General features: G+C 37.5%; 1 protein-coding gene across 1 annotated transcript in view; it reads right to left on the bottom strand.

Annotated features, from left to right (window-relative positions):
* The window catches only part of MARCHF1 (membrane associated ring-CH-type finger 1), a 298,950-nt gene that overhangs the window by 48,515 nt on the left and 230,771 nt on the right, over positions 1–19,664 (bottom strand). The window contains exon 4 of the mRNA XM_063424272.1: positions 4,408–4,458. Within this exon, the coding sequence (XP_063280342.1) occupies positions 4,408–4,458 (51 nt within the window). The remainder of the gene's footprint in view (positions 1–4,407; positions 4,459–19,664) is intronic.

The following is a 19,664-nucleotide window of genomic DNA, read 5'->3' as shown; positions in this document are numbered from 1 at the left end:
AAACTTCTTTAAAAAGAACACTTCAGTTCCTTTATGCTTTTTTCATGATAAAACCCATCAGGAGATATTATGTGCTCTCTGTTGGTGTCACTGCCTAAGACATGGTAATGTCTGACCATTACAAACACAGTGTAATAGTAAGTTCTGCTTCAAGCTGGGCAAACCATCCAAATTGCCATACAGGACTCTTCATACATTCACCTCGTACTGAGAGAGGATGAAATATTTGAGAATATCAAAACCCATGTGAAAGATTATTCCATTTTAATGGAAGAGATTAAATGGCAATTTATAATTCAAAAGGATCAATATTGTATTACTTATTACAGAATTTGATACCCACTTTGTGAAATTTATTTCAGTCACAGTGGTTCAAATCAACAATCAATACATTGGTAATGACAAATTTTTCATCTCGAACTTTAGTGAGCACTGCTTTGGCATCCTGGTGCCTTATGGTTTTCATTTGTATCTTACTGAGAGGAGCCCCACCCGACACAAGAAATCAGAAATTGCTAACATACAGTAAAAACAATTCTTTCCTTCTTTCTTTCCTCTATTGTTACTCATATTCTAAATTAGACATGTGAATATTATCACACAGAATATTCCAAAACAAGCACCTCACTTCCTGATATAACTCGACAGAATTTTATTAGATGGATGCTTCAGAGACTTGTAAATAAAAAGTGTTCTAACACCTGCTCCAGGCTTTTGAGAAGTAATTGAGGCAAAATAAAATTCAGGAAATTTGCTCCAAGCCTGATTTTCTCTGCACTGAAACATAAGCCCAAGCTTCCCATCAGAGAATTTCAGATCTTGCTGGTGAGACAGCATCCTTCTCTAATGAGCTCTTGAATCATAATTAATATAATTACAATGTTTTAGAAACATTTCTTCCAGAAAGCATTTTAACATAACCAAGCAGCCCCAGAAACACATATAGAGCATAAAGTCTACAGACTGTAATTCAGACGCAAGATTTGTTCCACTGGTTAACCACAACAGAAAACAATGGATCCACCAGATCATTCTCTGATGAGCTTTCCTCTTAAATTATACATATATTTAGGAAGACATAAGAATTTTAATGAAAGAAGTAACAGTGCACAGAAGACACGGCAATGGCAAATAGGTCAAGTTTTTAATTTACTTAGATTTTAAACACATGCACATAGGATAATTTCAATTCTGAAATCCAGAACACTGCACAATAATATCTCTTAGAAAGATTAAGTTCCTTCTGCCGCCAGCAACACAGTAAATAGGTGGAAAAAAAGTCAAATGCTTTAAAAAAATAGTAATAATTTAAAATCATCAAGGCTGGTTCATAACTCACATTTCCAGTTACTTTATATTTTTCTTTATGTGTATAGGTTTCTTTATGTAGATAGGTTTTGAAAGCCATTACTAACTAGGGCTACACTTTGTCAATACAAGGTAATGTGAAATACTGATCAGTCCAAAATATGACTTAATATTTTAATTATTAAATCATTAATCATATTTAATTGAGTGCTAGCAGGGCAGAATGCAAAAAGATTGTTTATTGATTTATTGATTGCACAGGGAAAATCTAGATTATTACCAGAAGTGAAGTAAAAATCAGACACTGATACATTTTCCTAATTGTCTCTGGAAAACTAACAGAAGCAGATGCTTTTGGAGTTACGGGACAGTTTTCTTGATATAAATAAATAAAAGGCTGAGGTGAATGAAAGAATTCCCAGGCTGCCGTTCACTGAAGAGAGTCACAGCTGTCAGTCAAATATTTTAAGTTTTGTTCTTTCATTTGCCTTAAATAGTCTGTCACTGAAATTCTTGTCAGAAAATTACATGCAATAAGAAAAGTCCTTGCAACATGCTAAATTTATACACTTTGAACAGCCAGCAAAACTGAATAGTAAAACTGAGGTGTTGATTTCCACACACACACACATCTCTACCTGTCTTGGGAATGTTTGATTTTAAAATCTCTAGATTGAATAGGTATATACTAACTAGTATCTGGAAAATAAATCAAAACCATTTATTCTCATTATAACTAGATAAGACATATTCAGTGTTTAACAATTCAATTTAATCTGTAATACCACAAAATTCAGACTTTAAATTCACGTACCTAGCATGCAAAATTGCCCAAGCATACACTGCAAACCTCAGGTGTCCTCTCTAAATAAACAGTTAAAGAGCATTAAGAAATATGAATCTGTGCTGTTTTACATTTCACAAATAGGTTGGTACAAAGTCCAGTGATATCTACTTTGCTCTGGGGCAGGAGCTCTACATCCAACCAAGGGTGGAATACACAACACATGGTAACTATTAAAATGTAGTTCCATTTGACCCTTTTTAACTTATACATACATGCAAATGAAAACAGTGAAAAACAATGCCTTCATGACACTAATGTATAGTTTTACATAACAACTATCTAATTTTTCTGCCCATTGAATTTTTTATTGTGTGGAAGATCTGAAGCTGCACAGAACACAGCTCTTGCCTTTGGCAGGTAGTTGATCTGGCCTAGAAGCTTTCAATTTTGTTTTGAGGTGGAGTATTTTTACTATCACTTTCTCCCATGCAATATTAACCTGCAAAGTCAAGTGTTTGCTTTTCTATATATACACACACATATAAAACACCCGTTTCACAAAAAAAGCATTTTAAGTCAGACAACAAACGAAACCGGAATTCCAATCAAATTTCTTCCAGCATTTGAAAAACTTCATTGGCAGGTAGCTTCACATAGAAAAATTGATCCAAAACAGTGCATGATGCTGTATATCAGAAAAAATTAAGTGCATGACTGAAAACCTGGGTTTTTAGCTTGCAACTGAAATCAGTGTAAATATCACTTTCTAATAAGCAACTATACTGATTTCTGCAGAAATCATTCCAAAATAAATGTTAGTCACTGACATGTTTCTCATGTCGGTGAATATATTTATGCTTTGTCACAGTGCAACCCACGCACCTGTCTTTAAAAAAGGCAGAAAAAGTACTATCAATTCATAAGAGATTTACAGTAGCTATAGCTAGAGACATGCATTTAAAACTTGTAAATAAAATAATTCATACAATTCCCAGTGATCAAGTTGGTAAGTTGTTATGATTTTCGGACGGCACAGAAATAACAACATGACTCTCCATGATAGTAAAGATGAGAGCAAAATTTATTCTTCTAAATTCTACTTTTATAGAGTAGTTCAGTACAAAGAACATGACTGGTTATTCAGCGTCTACACCCTTTTGTAAACATTTCTTTTGCCAGTAAACATGTTGGAAAAACACCACCTGCGCATGGTTTCTCACTTCCCAAGGTTTGTTTGAATTCCTCCTTAAGATTTCTCAGGCTAACATGAGAAAGTTGCTCGCCTGCCTTTCACACAGACACTGGCAGAGCCTGAAGTCTAAATTCAGACCAATGTCAGCCCCACAGTAAGTATATAACTATATAATTTCTAAGGATAGGCAGTAAGCCTAGTAGAGTTTCAGTCCTATCCTACAGCAGGCTAAATATATTCTACATCTTTTCCCCTGCCTTTATTTTTCCCTTCTTAACGTAAGAGAGCAGAACCTAACACAGAAGTAGTATTTTAACTTAAAATCACAGGTGGGTTTTGTTGTCTTTTTTTTTTGTTGTTGTTGTTTTATGCTCTGAGAAGAAAAAAGTTTTACAGTGAGTACCCCAAAGACAAAAATATTTTGGGAAGAGGTCTGAGGATACTGTGCTTGTCCTAAATGCAAAATATTTAGAACCCAACATAATACATGGTAGATGTTTAGGCCTGGATTAAAAAAATATGGCATTTTTATCTTTTACCCCCTATATATCCTGGCTTTTTGGCATAAATTTCAGCCACATCTGAACCAAAAATACATAAAAAAGAGGGTTAAAACCAAAGAACTTCAGTAAAAATCATATTTTGCCTTTCCTAAAGTTTCCCTTCTGTTTCCTAAAACCCAAAAACCATCTAGATCTAAAGTCCTGGTTTCAGTGAACCATATATCCCTGTAAAAGGAATTCAGAATTCAGTCTGAAATGAAGACAGATTCATAGCTTTGCACATTACAGCTGTTATTATTTGGGTAGGGAAGGAGGAGAAAATTCAAGTAGCAATTCTATCTTAAGCCAAAGTGCTAAGGTAACATCAAATACTTGGGGAAAGCAGGTGAAAAAAAGTGCATGTGTTATTTGCTTATTATTATTACACATTTTACAGTAATGAATAATTGTATATTTATGATAGAGTTTACAGGGTAACCATAATGTTTAGCAGCAAAACTTTAAAATCTGGTTCTTATAAATAAAATACTATATAAGGAATATAATGGATTAAAATACTGTTTTATATTTACCTAATTTTCTTTAAATTCTAGGAAAAGGAAATAGATGTCACATACTTTTGAAATATTACTTGATAGACTTGTGGAACGCCCTGGGGATTTGTCATTCTGGAAAACAAAATTAAAATATGAAAAAAAAGTTATGTCATTTGGATTTTACCTATTTTTTTCTGTGATTGTGACTGCACAGAGATTCTCTTCCTCTATTTTTCTTGAGTTTGGCTACTGACTGTACAATGGAAGGTAGTTCAAGAAATAAACCATGACAACAGTCTTGTGAATTACATGAGTAAAAGTTTTTTAAAAGTTCTGTAAGAAATGAATGCTAGCATTTAATTACTATCAGTTTATTTTGCAGTTTTGTTAGAAAAACCATTTTGAGTCAAAGATCAAGGAATCATCAGAGCTTCTCATGAAAACTGGTACTTATGTATGAAAACAAATGTTCAATGACAAAAACTTCCCTGTCACACTGAACGTATTCCTGCTTAAAAAATAGTAGAATTCATCCTCTAGGAAAATTAGCAGTACTACATGACTTCCTGGACAGATATGTTCCAAGAAAAACAAATTGTGACCATGCAGAAATGCAGTTCAGTTTAACATCTACTCCTCCATCCCCTCTCACTCTTGCAAACAAGACACATACACAAACCAACACCACAGGATGAAGTGCATTAATAAAGTCTATGTCAAAAAACTACATTTCTATAGCACATGGTCATTCTGGGTTTTTTTTCTAGCAATCCAAAGGAGGGAGTAGAGAAGGGGTTCAAAATTTTTTTCAATATTTACACTTCCCTGGCAATTGATTAGGCTTCATTTACACTGAAAAGGTAAGATATTTCAGAAACAGGAGTCATCCCCTTAGTAAATGCATGTATCTTAAGAGAATCATGAAAATATTTTTCTCAGCACTTGAGAATGTAGGTTCAAACATTCAGGTGAAACATTCAAGACAACAAGACTAATTTTTACCTAGAAGTAGTTGACGTAAATATCATGTGTGTAAGTCTGTTAGATAACCTACTTGGAGGAACAGGGTGTTTGAAACCCAAAGCAGAGCTTTCGCTTCTGCAGCTTTATTTGCAATTCATGCATCATGCAAACACATACGTGCACACACATCCACAAGAGGCTTTCAGCTTGACTATAACCCATCTCTCCTCAACCTGTATTCAATAAAACTACAGAAAAATACAGAAGGCGCCAGCTACCAAAGGAAAATTTCCTCCTCCATTAATACGTCTAGTCTAGAAATTAGTGTTTCCCTAAGACTTTGTGGCACAGAACAGTTTTGTGGTGGCAAAAATGACCAAAAAGAAACCTTAGGCAATTTGTCAGCAAACATTTAGAACAGAAAACCACTTTTATTTGTCTTTTTTGTACTAAAAAAGCTACTTTGATCTCAACCCCAGTAAGCACATCCGCACGAAAAAATAGTTTTAAAGCTACTTCTTGTTTCATATACCTATGTATCTTTCTTCCTCCAGACTGTAGGTGGCTTATGTTTTTATTCCATTCCTCAGTGCCATCATATTTTCGTACTGAAAATATAAATATCCTGAACTACCTGTCTTTCTACTTTGTATTCACTAGCACTAAGTAGCACAATGGACATTGGTCATCAAAATCAAGCATCACTGAGCTCCCTGACCACACAGCACTCTACATTTTATGCTATCATAGAAATTAAATCTCAGGACTTGACCACCTTCAGGTTTGTTTGTCACTCTTTTTTTTTTTTTAAGAACAATTTAGAAAAAATAAATTTTTCAAGTTATGCATTCATTTTTTACATTTTGTCCTTGAGGCTGGGCCCACTTTGAATAGGGATGTGGAGTAGATAATCCTTTCTGACCTGAAGTATCCTGTGATTCAAATATTACTTCTGTGGTATATTATCCTGTCTTGGTTTGAAAGACAGGTATCTGCTAGGAAGGGGGCAGGGCCTCCCTAGAGATGGAGAATTCAAATCCCCTCCCTCCAAATTATTCTAATTTAGAAAATTAAAGGGGCTTTCAGGCAGAGGTATGGGGATAGGAATAACAGTTCTTTACTAGTATATATGACAAAACAACAAACAAACAACAACTACAGCATTAATAATAAACAGAACCAGGAACCTTGAGGGCTTTCTTTCACAAAAGCCCGGGGCAGTTTGATCTCTGTGCCCCTGCAGGACTCCGAGAGGCCAAGCTGGAAGGGTGGAAAGTTCCGGGTGGGTGGATGAGATGAAGAGCTCTGCGCTGGTAGCTGGAGCGGCAGGGCTGTCCTGGCAGAGCTGGGCAGTGCAGGGCTACAGAGTAGCAGGAAAAAAACCTCAAAGCTCTGAAGAAGCAGCGGCGGTGGGGGGAGAGGCTGGAGAAAGCGAGCTCAGGATTCCTGGGTACACGAGCAGATGACGGTAGCTTTCCCAGGACAAGACGGAGTGATGGCTGTGAACTCTTCCTGCATCGAGGGGCAGCTTGACTGTCCTCCTCAGTGCTGAGAGCAAGAGTGAGCCACTGCCCCTTCCCCAGGTCTTTTATATTTCCCAAAGCTCTCGTTCTCTTTCCCCTCTGAGGGAAGCTCCTGGAGACTCAAAACAATAGGTGTAGCCTTGTGCTGCCATCTCCTTTGGCTACTCCCTTTTTTTTGGTTAAGTGCTGTCGTTGGGGTTTCTTAGCAACTTATGGGAAAAAAATTCTGTAAGTGAAAAAGAGGCAAATATAACCCCCAACAATCCACTGTAGCTTTGGTAATAAACTCATAATTTCTTAGCCTTTCTCAATGACATTAAATCTGTACAGTTTTGAATGTCTGCATTTATATCCATAGAAAATACACTTTGGATATTCTGGGTACGTCATTCGGAGGAGCTCTGCTTTGACCTCAAAATAATAGAAGTTATGGACCCATGAAATTAGTTCCCATTTTGTGGTTAGAAATTATGAACGGGGATCACAGCTGAGAAACTCCCTGCTAAAAGCATGCAGCCTTTATTGTCCACCCCTTGGACTAAAAAATACATTGTATTTTCTGACAGTGTAGTGAATCCTGGAACTCTTACTTCTTTTCTTTCAACAACCCATCATTCAAGATTCATTTTCAAAATCTGTTTTTGACAACAGCTCTCCAGGCTTTTTCATGATTCGTTCTTCTCTGGCACATTATCTTCTTCACTTGGGTTACAACAAGATTCTCACTCTCCAACTGAAAATCCACAGCATCCACAGTCTGCAAAGTACTGCTCATACACTGAATCGTCTAAACTGAGAGAAGGAGTGCTGTCTCAACAGTTTTTTGGAAAAACAAAGAAATAAATTTAATCATCATTACTAGGTTCGGGTATTTCATAGTGATTTCCCCTGAAAACAAGAGTATAAATAGAACAAAAAGTGTTGCATGAAATTACAATACATAAATCAAATATAGAATTCTTCACTGAAGTTCCTATTCAACTTGCATGACTATTCATACAACAAAAGAACAGAATAGAAAAGTTATGGCAAAATCACTTTTGAAATATGTCCTTAAAGCGTCTGTGTGCTTCTGTTTTAATGTTTACATGTTTACAAAGCACTCAAATTGTTAAGAACAACTGATTTTTTTATAACTGAGTGAAGAGGAACTATATTTCAGAATGTTTTCCCTATAAGCTTGCTTAACAGTGAGGGGTTTTTTGTTTGTTGTTTGTTTGGGTTTTTTTTTTTTTTTTTGGTTTTTTTTTTTTTGCACAGATTCAATACTAATTAACATTTTAAAAGTTAACAACGAAACACAAAATATGTTGAGTTGGAAGGGACCCACAAGGATCATCATGTCCACCTGCTGGCCCTGCACAGGACACCCCAAGAGTCACATCATGTGACTGAGAGTATTGTCCAAATGCTTCCTGAACTCTCAGGCTGGTGCTGTGACTATTTCCCTGGGGAGCCTGTTCCATTGCCAAACCACTCTCTGGGTGAAGAACCCTTTTTTGATATTGAACCTAAAGGTCTCCTAACACAGCATTGGGCAATTTCCTTGGATCCTGTCGCTGGTCACCACAGAGCAGAGATCAGTGCCTGCCCATCCTCTTTCCCTCACGAAGAAGTTGCAACTGCAGAGGTCTCCCTTCCGTCTTCTCCAGGCTGAACAGATCAAGTAACCTCAGCTGCTCCACAACAGGCTTCTCCTCAAGACCCCTCACCATCCTTGTGGCTCTCCTTTGGACACTCTCTAATGCCTTAATTTTCTTTTTTATATTGTGGTCCCCAAAACTGCACACAGAACTCAAGGCCACAGCACTGCAGAGTAAAGACATAACCAAAGGATTTAACCAAAGACATATATATTCAAATATTTATTCATATTTTTGTGCATCAAGGAAATCAGATTCAATTTCCTTAATCTTTGAATCAGATTATTTCAAAGAAAATAGCATTCACCTTTTAGAATTACACTTCTCAGCAGGTATTATTTAGCATCTGTAAAGAAGATTTTTGATCTCCGTGACTGAGTTTTCTAAATTTACACACACATACCGTCCTGGCCCTTGAGCAAAGTGAAAACAAGATATTCATAGAGATGTCTTGTAGGAAAGCACTCCCCACATCCGAGTGGGCAGTTCTGTATAAGGAAAGAGGTTTCAATTTACCCTTAGACATATTAGGAACTTTAGCTAGAACTTTCCTTGCTTCTCTCACGATAATTGGTTCAGGGCCAAGACAGAAGCACCTGTTGGACCTTCTAGATGCTCTTCAAAAGTTATCCTTGTTGTGACTTGCAGTTTGCCAATTAAGCCCTCCTCAGTCATTAAGTAGATAAGTGAAAGAACAAAGGTACTTGGGGCATTTTCGGGAAGTTGTAACAGGCATGTGGACTTTGTTCATTATTCTGTGCTCGGCTTTGTTATTTGTTTTTGTATTATTTTCATTCTTTTATTAAAACCTTTTCGCTTTTTCAAGACATACTCGATCATGGCATCTTGCTATTATTGAGCCGTTTTTCCACAAGGTTGGACTCTCGGAAAGTATTGGGATCCTCCAATAATGTCTCAATAAAATTCTTAGAACTGTTTTCATCTAGTCAACAATATAGCAAAACAGTTCCTCCCAAGACTCCTCCTGGATAGGCACAAGCTTTTTGGATTGTCTTATGAAGACCACACTGAAATGCCTCTCCTTATTACCAGATGTCCTGTACCACCAATATCTCATCTCTTCTATTCTACGCTACAGCCTGCAAATACTCATCAGGTATCTTTTCTAAAATGTGATGGCAAAAAAATAAGTTCCTTGAACTATTCTACTTGAGCATCAATAAAACCAGTCTGTGTTTGTAAATTTCCTAAGAATTAGGTTTTACTGAGATCACTTACAAGGATATAATTGAAAATGTAATTCAACCTTCAATATTAGTTCTGGAAGGAAGACAAAGGAGAAATAATACTACAAAATCTCAAATTATGACATGTTCACGAAAGTGCTTTGGGAGGAATGTTCCATGCACCTGTCCCATAATATAATAAAAAAAAAATCTGTATGCAATTAGTAATTAAAATAATTAAAAATAAGTGTAAAATCTCTTTTTAAAAAAAATAGTAAACTGCCTCCCAAAATTTCATTTCAGCCCAAGACTGGGCTTCTGAAGTGGTATTATTTTCAGGGACCATCTTAAATCTAAACTCATTAAACTTTCTAATACTTAGATACAGGTTCTTTTCCTTTTTTTTTTTCCTTCTTTTTTTCTTTCAACTTGGAAATGCAACTTGCACTGCTTACAAACAGATTTTTGTTTCTAAAGCAAGAGAATAAAACCATGACTGGGCAGAGGAAGAGGTTAGTAATAACAAATTTCTAAAATACTGCTGTGAACAGTTCTGGCTCTCATTATAAAGAGGAAAGTAAGAAATTAGCTAGTTGCTTTCTGGCTCATATATAAATATTCATACGCACAGTTAATGATTTTAAGTCTTGCTGGGCAGCATAGCACATTTTAAACTAATCCATTTGTCTGGTTTCTTTCCCTAGCTGCCCCTTGTTTTGCTCTGACTTTGAGGATCACTGGGCTGACCCATGCACCTTGCAAATGGATTGCACTTCATGTCTCTGAAGTGAGCACAAAAGCATCAAGAATTAATCAGAATATCTCAGTTCACAGGAGAATCTTAAGCAACAGCTTCTGTCATACAAATACAACCAACTCACCCCCCAAAAAAAACTTTTTACAAAATATTTTGCCTTAGATTTCTTTTTTGTGGACTCTAATCTTTGCATCCCAGTGGTGCCACGTGTTGCTTCACACAACTGCGCATAGTCCTCAGCCTTGGAGTTCCACATGACTGTATTGACAGATATCCATCTGTGAGTCATGTCACAACATGTCACAAAAATAAAAGCCTCCTAAATGTAAGCACAACACAGGCCAAACAAACACAGTTCTGCCTGCCTGAAGTGCCTTTCTACATAGTACCTCCTCACTGGATCTGCACAGGAGCCTCCTCTCAGCACCTTTTCACTTCTAGAATTTTGAATAGGAGCAGAAACTGCTTTCCCTTTATGGCCTGAGCTATCACATATGCAGATGATCTCAAGTAGGAACATAAATTACTGAAAGAGCAGGAACTGACATTATTAAAATTGATGTATAGACTGCACACACTTATTTCAATACCTCAACATGAAAATGGAAAGAAAAAAATCACAAACCAGGCAACATTTGCTTTAACTGTTAAACAAAAACTCCAACGCCCACAATTATCTAAGACATAAACACACTGTAATTACTGCGTATCATGTATAATTTTACTGGAACCCAGATTTTTTTCAGTATGACAGAATTGCTAGTGCCAAGTGACAAGACAAAAAGCTGCAAATATTAAAGACTATGATACAGATGCAACCTTTAATTAAAATAACTAAATACAGACAACAGTAGCTATTAATAAAAATAAAAATCAACAAAATACACAGAATATTACCATTCGTATTATTCATCTATACTGTAACACATATACAAATAAAACACCTAAAAATACATAACTATCTCTTGATGTATCTGTATGAATAGATGCGTAAATGTATTTACTGTCTACTAGTTCTCTGCTACTGCAAATAGCCAGAGCCAGGATAATTCAGTGTCCCATGGTGTGGCTATTGCAACATTACTCAAAAACTTTTTTAGTTTCTTGTGTTGGGGTCTATTTTTTTAAAACAAATATAAGCATAGTACTGTTTATTTAAAACTATTTATGCCAAGAAGATAATGACAATGTTACTACTGACAGAGCATACACCCTGCCTCTTGGCCAGTGTCGACTTGGACAGCCTTTTCTCCATGGGAAAGGAGAGGGGGGAAATCAGTTGCTTGTGATAACATCCTAACAAATTCAGAGTAACTGGCAATTCCTGAACAGGTTTGATGTGGGGAATTTATGTTCTGAAAGGAAGTCAAAGCAGATTTGAGCTCTAAAATAATACTGCGAAAAAAGCCTATCATCAGCTGACAGTTGTAGTTTATTTTTCATGCAATTATTGTCTGTGCTGCTACATATTTTATCTATTTTTTTCATACTTTCAAATATTCAAGTCAGACATATAATTCCTCTTATAAATGAATCATACCACTAAATCAGCAAATATAATGTTATTGGTAGTCAGATCTATATTTGAAAATATAAGAAAATCTATCTCCCTTTGTAAACAAATAATTTACTTATTCTAAGACATTTTAACTTCACTACGAAGTTCAACATTAATGTCAAATCACCTATAAGGTCACTAGGGGAAAGGCAGAAGGAGAAAATAAATCTAAACAGACTGAAGGTCTCTTGTAAAGCACAACTGTGCAAAACCAGCTAATTATCACAAAAAGGGTTCTGAGGATGCTGAAACATTTCAAAATGCCATTCTGACTGTCATCTATGGAAACAAACTTCATATTCCAGTGTGACATAAAAAACAAATTAGTTTAATTACCTTATAAGTTGTATATTTGCTACATTTATACATGGGTAGGAGAGTACATAGCAATGATCAAGGAACTTACCTCTTCATGGCCTTTTGGGTAACTACTTAAGAATAATGAGCAGGTTCTTTACTTGTCATAGGCTTATTGTCCTTTCACTTATTGGGTCACTAAGAAACCCCTGTTGCCTAATTTGCAGCGCATAAGACCATAAAAATTTTACATTGGTACTTCCACAGTAATAAGGTTCGGAGTTAAACATTTTAGGAAGTTATCTTCTTTTTCAGCATTTTATCCTCTAAACAAAAATATACAATGCCACTAACTGCATGGCACAGACATATTGCTGTGTTACTTATGGCTGCTTCTTGCCCTGGTATCTCTAGTGTGCTAGATTCCTATCTCCATATCAGTCTCAGTGTGTCACGGTTTTTTCAGTGTAAGCTGCTAATAAGAATGACAAATACATCAGAATCTGCTCCACCATCCTTTTGCTTGAAAATGCTAATTACACTTTAATGAGCCTCAGGGCACTTTCCATCACAGGCCAAGATGAGTCAATAGCATGCTTCCTGTTAAGGCTTTCACAGTGATGCTTTTACCTGCAATTACATGCATACCTTCCATGTTTCAATACTCAGTTACTTTCTCTATGTTGCACAGATACCCAAGGTCAATACTGTCTTCAAATGGGAACAAACACACCATTACAAAAAAAAAAAGGAAAAACGCAGCATTGAATCAGCCTTGAAACAAAGGCATGCACAGAATACAGTCAGAAAACACTACACTAAACACTCACCTGATATAAGTGAAATCCCTTTCTCAGATCACAAAAAGGGACAGATTTTAATTTGTTCTACCATATGTAGCAAAAATGAAAAGTTCCTAGAAATCCTCGCCAAAATTACAAATTAAATAACCACAAAGCTGGGAATTTGTTCAACACAAATCAGTTAACAGACAATGTGTGTCATGTAGCTGCCTGTTATAAATGCTCAGCCACTTTTCCAAATTAATAAAGTAATTTATTAATTTAAGAAAATATAGAACAAATATTTAAACATACCAGCAATCAAAAGGACAATGTCAATAAACCCGGGATCGACATTGGGTGAACCTCTGTCACAGCCTCTGTCGCACCGTGATTCCCCCCCCCCCCCCACCCCGCCCGCTTTAAAATCCCCTTATATATACTTTATTTTGCCTAAGGCCTTTCCAATTCCGTTGAACAACCGTTTCATAAAGTCATTTCAGTTTTTTTACTCAGTCCCTCTCCCCGTTGAATAGGTTCTTCTGAGAAGGCTGAGATTCGTGTCAGCCTTCAATAGCTGAACCATCAGTAGTCCTTGTTGCCAGAAGAGATGGCTCCTCCTTAATGGCGGTGCTTAGTGTCATTCCCTCCACCCAGCTACACCTTTGTCCTTTCTGAAAAGCAACTTTTACAAGCCTGGGCTTGCCCGTTTCCAGGGCAAAACCCTTGCTTATAAGTTAACTGTATTTTATATCCATATTCGTAACAAAATATAACCTAAAAACATGAATTATCCCCGGTCATCTATAACATGCCCTTGAGTGATCATGAGGTAAGAATCTAGTCAGAGGCTTTTATTGGAAAATTATTTTTGGCAGTGCTTATTACAAATGAGAATGACGTTTGTGCTGGTTTTGGCTGGGATAATTTTCTTCACGGTAGCTAGTATGGGACTGTGTTTTGGACTGTGCTGGAAATAGTGTTGATCATTCGGGTACATTTTTGTTGTTCACAGAAACAAGTGCCAATAAGAAGTACCAGTATTTGCATTATTCAATACAATGCATCCCAATCTGACAAATGTCTCCACTTAGCTCTAGGAGGTGAAACTGTGTTGCTGAGGACAGACTTGGGCAATAAGCAGAACACTGCTGAGTGGCAACATCCTGGTTGTTATAAATACGTAGTCAATCAAATTAATAAAAAGAATTTTTATTACTAATTTACAAAATAAAATTTGGAAACAGAATTTGCAAAAACGAAAAAGCCACAAAGTCAGTGTCAAGCCCGGGGTCGGCACTGGGTGAACTTGGCTTCAGCCTCTATCGCACTGGAGCTCCTCTGTTCACAATTTCAGTCCCAGCAAGGTCAGTTTATATACAGTTTTTGGTCGGATGGGGTATTGCTTCATACTTTTGTCTTTTTCAACTCATGTAATTCTGTCCTCACTGCTGGGATGGTTGATTGGATTTTCGAGTCGAGATGAATACTTGATTTGATTTCTGGGAATCTCGTATTGGGATGCACACCCCAGATGATGAAGTCTAGATCCATATGAAGCGATAATTGTCGGTCGTTGTCGGAGTGGGCTTATCTCTTCTCTATCTCTTCTCATAGTCACCCTCCTTTCTGTTGCAAATCATGGAGCAAGGGCATTCACAATTCTCAATCATTTCACTTTATTTCCAAGCCCGAGTGACTGCTACCATATTCCTCCTAAAACGCGACTGATTTTATACCATCGATACATCATATTACATGAACATGAATGCTTATACATTTATATTGCATGAACACGAATTACATCATATATTACACTGGTCACAGTGGATCTTTCTGCTTCCTTGGTCTACGGCAATACATCAGACTGAACCTACTGACAGAGAAGTTTGTGGCACTCCTCTTTTCAAAAAAACCCTGTCCTATAGCACCCAGCTCACTGCCAAATGACACAATCTATCAGCAACTACAGACAACAGTATCCTAACATGTTTCTAGGTTAAAGTACTCTTAACCCCCCCAAAGTTCCACATGATTGTTTTCATTCTCTAAATAGATGTCAAATTTTCATACACCTCTAGTTTCACTCACTGAATCCATCAGCTGACTGACAATACTTTAACCTTAAGAAAAATCACAAGCATCTAACCCAAGGTTGTTCTCTATGATTAGGCATTCTAAAATACTTAGTATGCAAAAAGTCACATCTAAAATAGCATCTGCCCTTGTTGACTCAGGAACTGTGTGGTGAACATCATGCATGAAACATAGCACTGCATGAAAAATCTAGTAAAATTAGCTGCCCGCGCGCTTTACAGATTATACCTTGAATGCCTGTTTTATCCAAAACGGACCACATAGCTAAAAGTTAAAATTTGCAAAGACAGATACTGGTCAAGTGAAACTTGCCATTACTTTTTTGATTAAAAAGTCACAGAGAAAAAGCAAGGAAGACTATAATTTAAAAATCAATAAACTGCTAGTCAGTATTCTAATTATATAGCCTGGTATTACCAAGATGTATGGAATACTATTCGCAAAGGGTACTAAATAAAAAATGAAGAGGGATAACATTAATTACAACTGAAGAAAACATTACAAAAATAAACAATTTTTTAAAAAAAATGCAAATAAAAGGGAAAAGAGATGGAATAAAAAAAAAGGGAAAATGTTTCCCCTGTTTTGTCAAAATATGGAACCATATAAAGAGTTTTCTCTATGTCTCTTATAAACATTTTCTCTATGCATATAGGCATTTTTAAAAGCTTGCTCTCAAACACAAAAAAGAAACTTACAGAGTGGGTGAGCAATTGCATGATTTCATCACTGTTAATTTTTTCACCTGAGAACTGTGCACTTACTGGCACTCAATACAAGGCTCCAGCTTCTCTGAGATATAGTGTCTGTAGATTTACTTGTCACATTTAGAAACACAGCTTGGCCCCTAAACATCTCATGAATGTTTTTCTTTTCCACTGCTATTTGCCAAGTTACTTCTCTTCAGCAAAACCATAGTTTTTAATTATCATTGTATCAACGTCTAACTGCACCTGGTTTAATTCCCACCATCTCACTATGTTAATCTGAGCACTTCAGCTAAAACAGGTAAGCCATAGAATTTGAGATAGATTTCCACATGCCAAAACCACCTTCTGCTACTTGTTTGCTCATTTTTAAATTACCTGGTGTCCTGGTTTGAGGGGGAAGTGAGTTTTCCAGGAAGTTGTGGTCAAACCAATCAGTGATCAGGTTTGAATGTTGGCACCTGGAGTGGCCACTGAGTGGTTGGACATGCCTCTGAGAACACAAGGGGTTAAAAGCAAGGACTTACAGAGGGATTTCCTTGTTTGGGTTCGGGTTTCAGGAGAGAAGCATCTCCTCCTCCCCGGCCCAGCTTACAAGGCTGGGTGGGGGAGGGAAACCATGCAGCTGGGATGAGGTAGGCTGGTGCCCTGGGGGGGGGGGGGGTAGAGAGTGAAAGGGACTGGAGCTGATCCAGCCCCATTCAGGATGGAGGAGTGGAGAACTGTAGAGGTGCCTTCTGTCCCCCCTCCCTCCGTTCTGTCCCCCCCTCCCCCCGGAAGAAGGTGTCCAGCTGTGTGTGGGAGTGCCCGAACCTTCGGCTCTGCCGGGAGCCAAAAGACTTTTAACTCTTTCTGAGGCAGAAGAAAACTTTTCCCAGACACTGATTCTCGTCGCTGGTGGTTTCAGAAGAGAGAGAGACAGCCTGGGACTGAGATGATAAAAGAAGATGAAAAGAAACCCCAGATGGGCAGAGATGAAGAGGAGTGGCTTTTTAGGCTGGATTTTTCTTGCATAATGTGAGCCATAGACTAGACCTGAATTTTCCTGAATATAAGACTGTATTTGGGTGGATGCATTTGGCTCGAACCAAAGCCTTTGTGGCAGTGATTGCCACTGTAGGAGTGGAGCGAACAGAGAAGAGAGGAAGAGGGTGTGGTGGCACCCTCTGTCTTGAGGGATGAAGATCTCTGTTCTTGGAACCCTCGGCCCCAGGGGTAAATGGGGGGGACTTTAGTCCCAATATGAGAAGATGGCTGGTTTTTGGTACTTGGCCAAGCATCCTTAAAAGAGCCCTATATGCGGTTTTGGTCCATGGACAGTGGTGAGAGCACTGGACATGGAAAGGAGGGTGTCACCATGGCAGACTTCTCCGGATGGTGCCATGGGTGACATGGGAACACAGGAGGGTAGACCTGTGTTTCCTGGGGGGCAGTCTATGGTGCGAGAGAGACTCCCCTCTCCCTGGATGAATTGAAGATTGGTTTTTTTTGAGTGATGATGCCTTTGATTGGGAACCCAGGGTTTTGGTTTAAGCAAGTAAGATGGAGGGTAACGTGTAAGTGTTAAAAGTTAGAGTGTAGAATGGGTGAAAATTAGGGGAGGAGAAGAAATGTTCTGGGAGGTTTTCATTTCTGGTTTTTTGTGTGTTTAGTTTTTTTTTTTTCTTTTCCATATTCTGTTCTTATGTAGTTTAATAAAGTTTTCTGTCTATTTCAAGTTTTGGGCCTGCTCTGCTCTGTTCTTGACCACATCTCACAGTAGTTCATTAGGAAAAACATACACTCATGGGTGCACTGGCATCTGGCCAGCGCCAACCCATGACACCTGGCAATCATAAACAACCTGCATGATTGCACCAACACTTAATTTACATTTATTTAATACTGGAAACATGCTATGGGGAATTTGTGGTTGGGTGTGGTTGATAAAGATACCCTACCTTGAAAAACTGCAAATGTTTTATACTTCTTTTTCTTGACATTTCTCAGCTATAGAAAATGAAGAAAAATACCACTCCTTTTTTTTCTCTCTCTCTCTAAAATACAAATGTAATTAACAGCCTGCAGGCTTTAATTTGTCCATCTGTTTTTCTAATGTAAGACTAGCAGTCCATCTTAAATTTTATTACTTCTGGACAGGTGTGAAGTGTCGCTATATGTCAACCAAGATACGTCAATATACATAACTTGGTTTCAGATATGAAATAAAGTAACTCTTTAATTATCACTTATTTTCATATCATATCCTTCTTAAATGGATTTGACATATAGTACAAGAAAGTAAAATAGAATCCTCTTCACTTTGACATTAAGCTATCATTTTGTCTTTCTCTGGGAAGAACAGAAATGCAACACAACAAATTTCACTGTAGCACTCTTAAATCAAATGCGTCTATTATTTACACATTACTGTCATTTACAGATGATGTAATTACGCATTTCCATCTGTTATAGATGACTGGGGATAATTCATGTTTTTAGGTTATATTTTCTTAAGAATATGGGTATAAAATACAGTTAACTTATAAGCAAGGGTTTTGCACTGGAAATGGGCAGGCCCAGGCTTGTAAAAGTTCCTTTTCAGAGAGGACAAAGGTGTAGCTGGGTGGAGTGAATGGAGACAAGTACAGCTATTAAGGAGGGAGCACAGCTCTTTTCTGGCAACAAGGACTACTGATGGTTCAGCCATTGAAGGCAGATACAAATCTCAGCCAACTCATTGAAGAAAGTGTTAGAAATGAGACGCTTCAGACAGCCATTATATCAAGCAGCAATTCAATTTAATAATTACCTAATTAGCATGGTAAAGTGAGAGCAAAAGCAGCGCTGGGTACAGTGGTAGGGGTTTTCCCTTCCGACTGCACACCGATTGCTGGACTTGCTGGTATTTTATTTGCTATATTCATACATATTCATAGGCTTTCTCAGCAGTTTCCATTTCTAGTTTTAATGTCACAATTCAGTACTTTGTCCTGTATAATTCTATAGACTATTGTGATCTATTTCGATATTTCAGTATTCCAGGATGTACATCCAGGATATGTTTTTCCAGATGGTGGGGTCTGGCTTCCAGATGTGGGGGTCCCATTTCTATTTTCCAGGTCCATTAATCTCCAATAGTGATGTCCAGTTTCCCTCTTCGGGAGCCATAAATCAGTGAGCTGAAATCTCGCTTTCATGTCCAGGATGTTTTCCCACCTTCTGTGAAAGGCCTGGGCTCCCTCCTTACTTCCTTCTTTTGTCTAAAAGCCTTTTTACAATCTAAAACTACAGTTAAAATTCTTTAATACGAAGCAAGCTTCTAAGGTTATAATTAAAATACACTTATTACAGAATAGCTTGAGACTTATAATAGGTAATTGCAAGCAAAAGATTTATTCAAAAACTTCCTTCCATGCTTTCCTCAGTTGTTTATTAGAACTCATCTTTATAACTGTCCCATGGCCATGTTCCACAACTACAATTACACAGATTTTCATTTCCCTGACACGAAACAAACTTTGTGTTTCACAAAAGTGTAGCAGGAGCAGGATGACTTATATCATAAGGTAGAGCTATCCCAAACTAGGCCTCAGACCTGGGCCTGTTAGGCCTCAAACGTTTAGCCTACGTAGGACTAGATAAGCTTGTGGTGCAGTAGAGATTGGGTTAAGGTATGGGTATCAATAGAATAGGGCAATTATCCTGAAAGCCCGGTGGCTGCCTTAACTCGAAGTAGTTGACATATTTCCTCACGCTCACTGCCAATGAGAGTGCACCTGTTGTTGTAAACTATTTCTTGCTGTATATAACCCGCCATCTCAGGAAATAAAGTTAGAACGTAT

Source organism: Prinia subflava, assembly GCF_021018805.1.
Source record: "Prinia subflava isolate CZ2003 ecotype Zambia chromosome W unlocalized genomic scaffold, Cam_Psub_1.2 scaffold_2cwr_NEW, whole genome shotgun sequence".
Classification (NCBI taxonomy): Eukaryota; Metazoa; Chordata; class Aves; order Passeriformes; family Cisticolidae; genus Prinia; species Prinia subflava.
The sequence above is the reverse complement of the archived record's forward strand: the minus strand, read 5'-3'. Positions and strand labels throughout refer to the sequence as shown.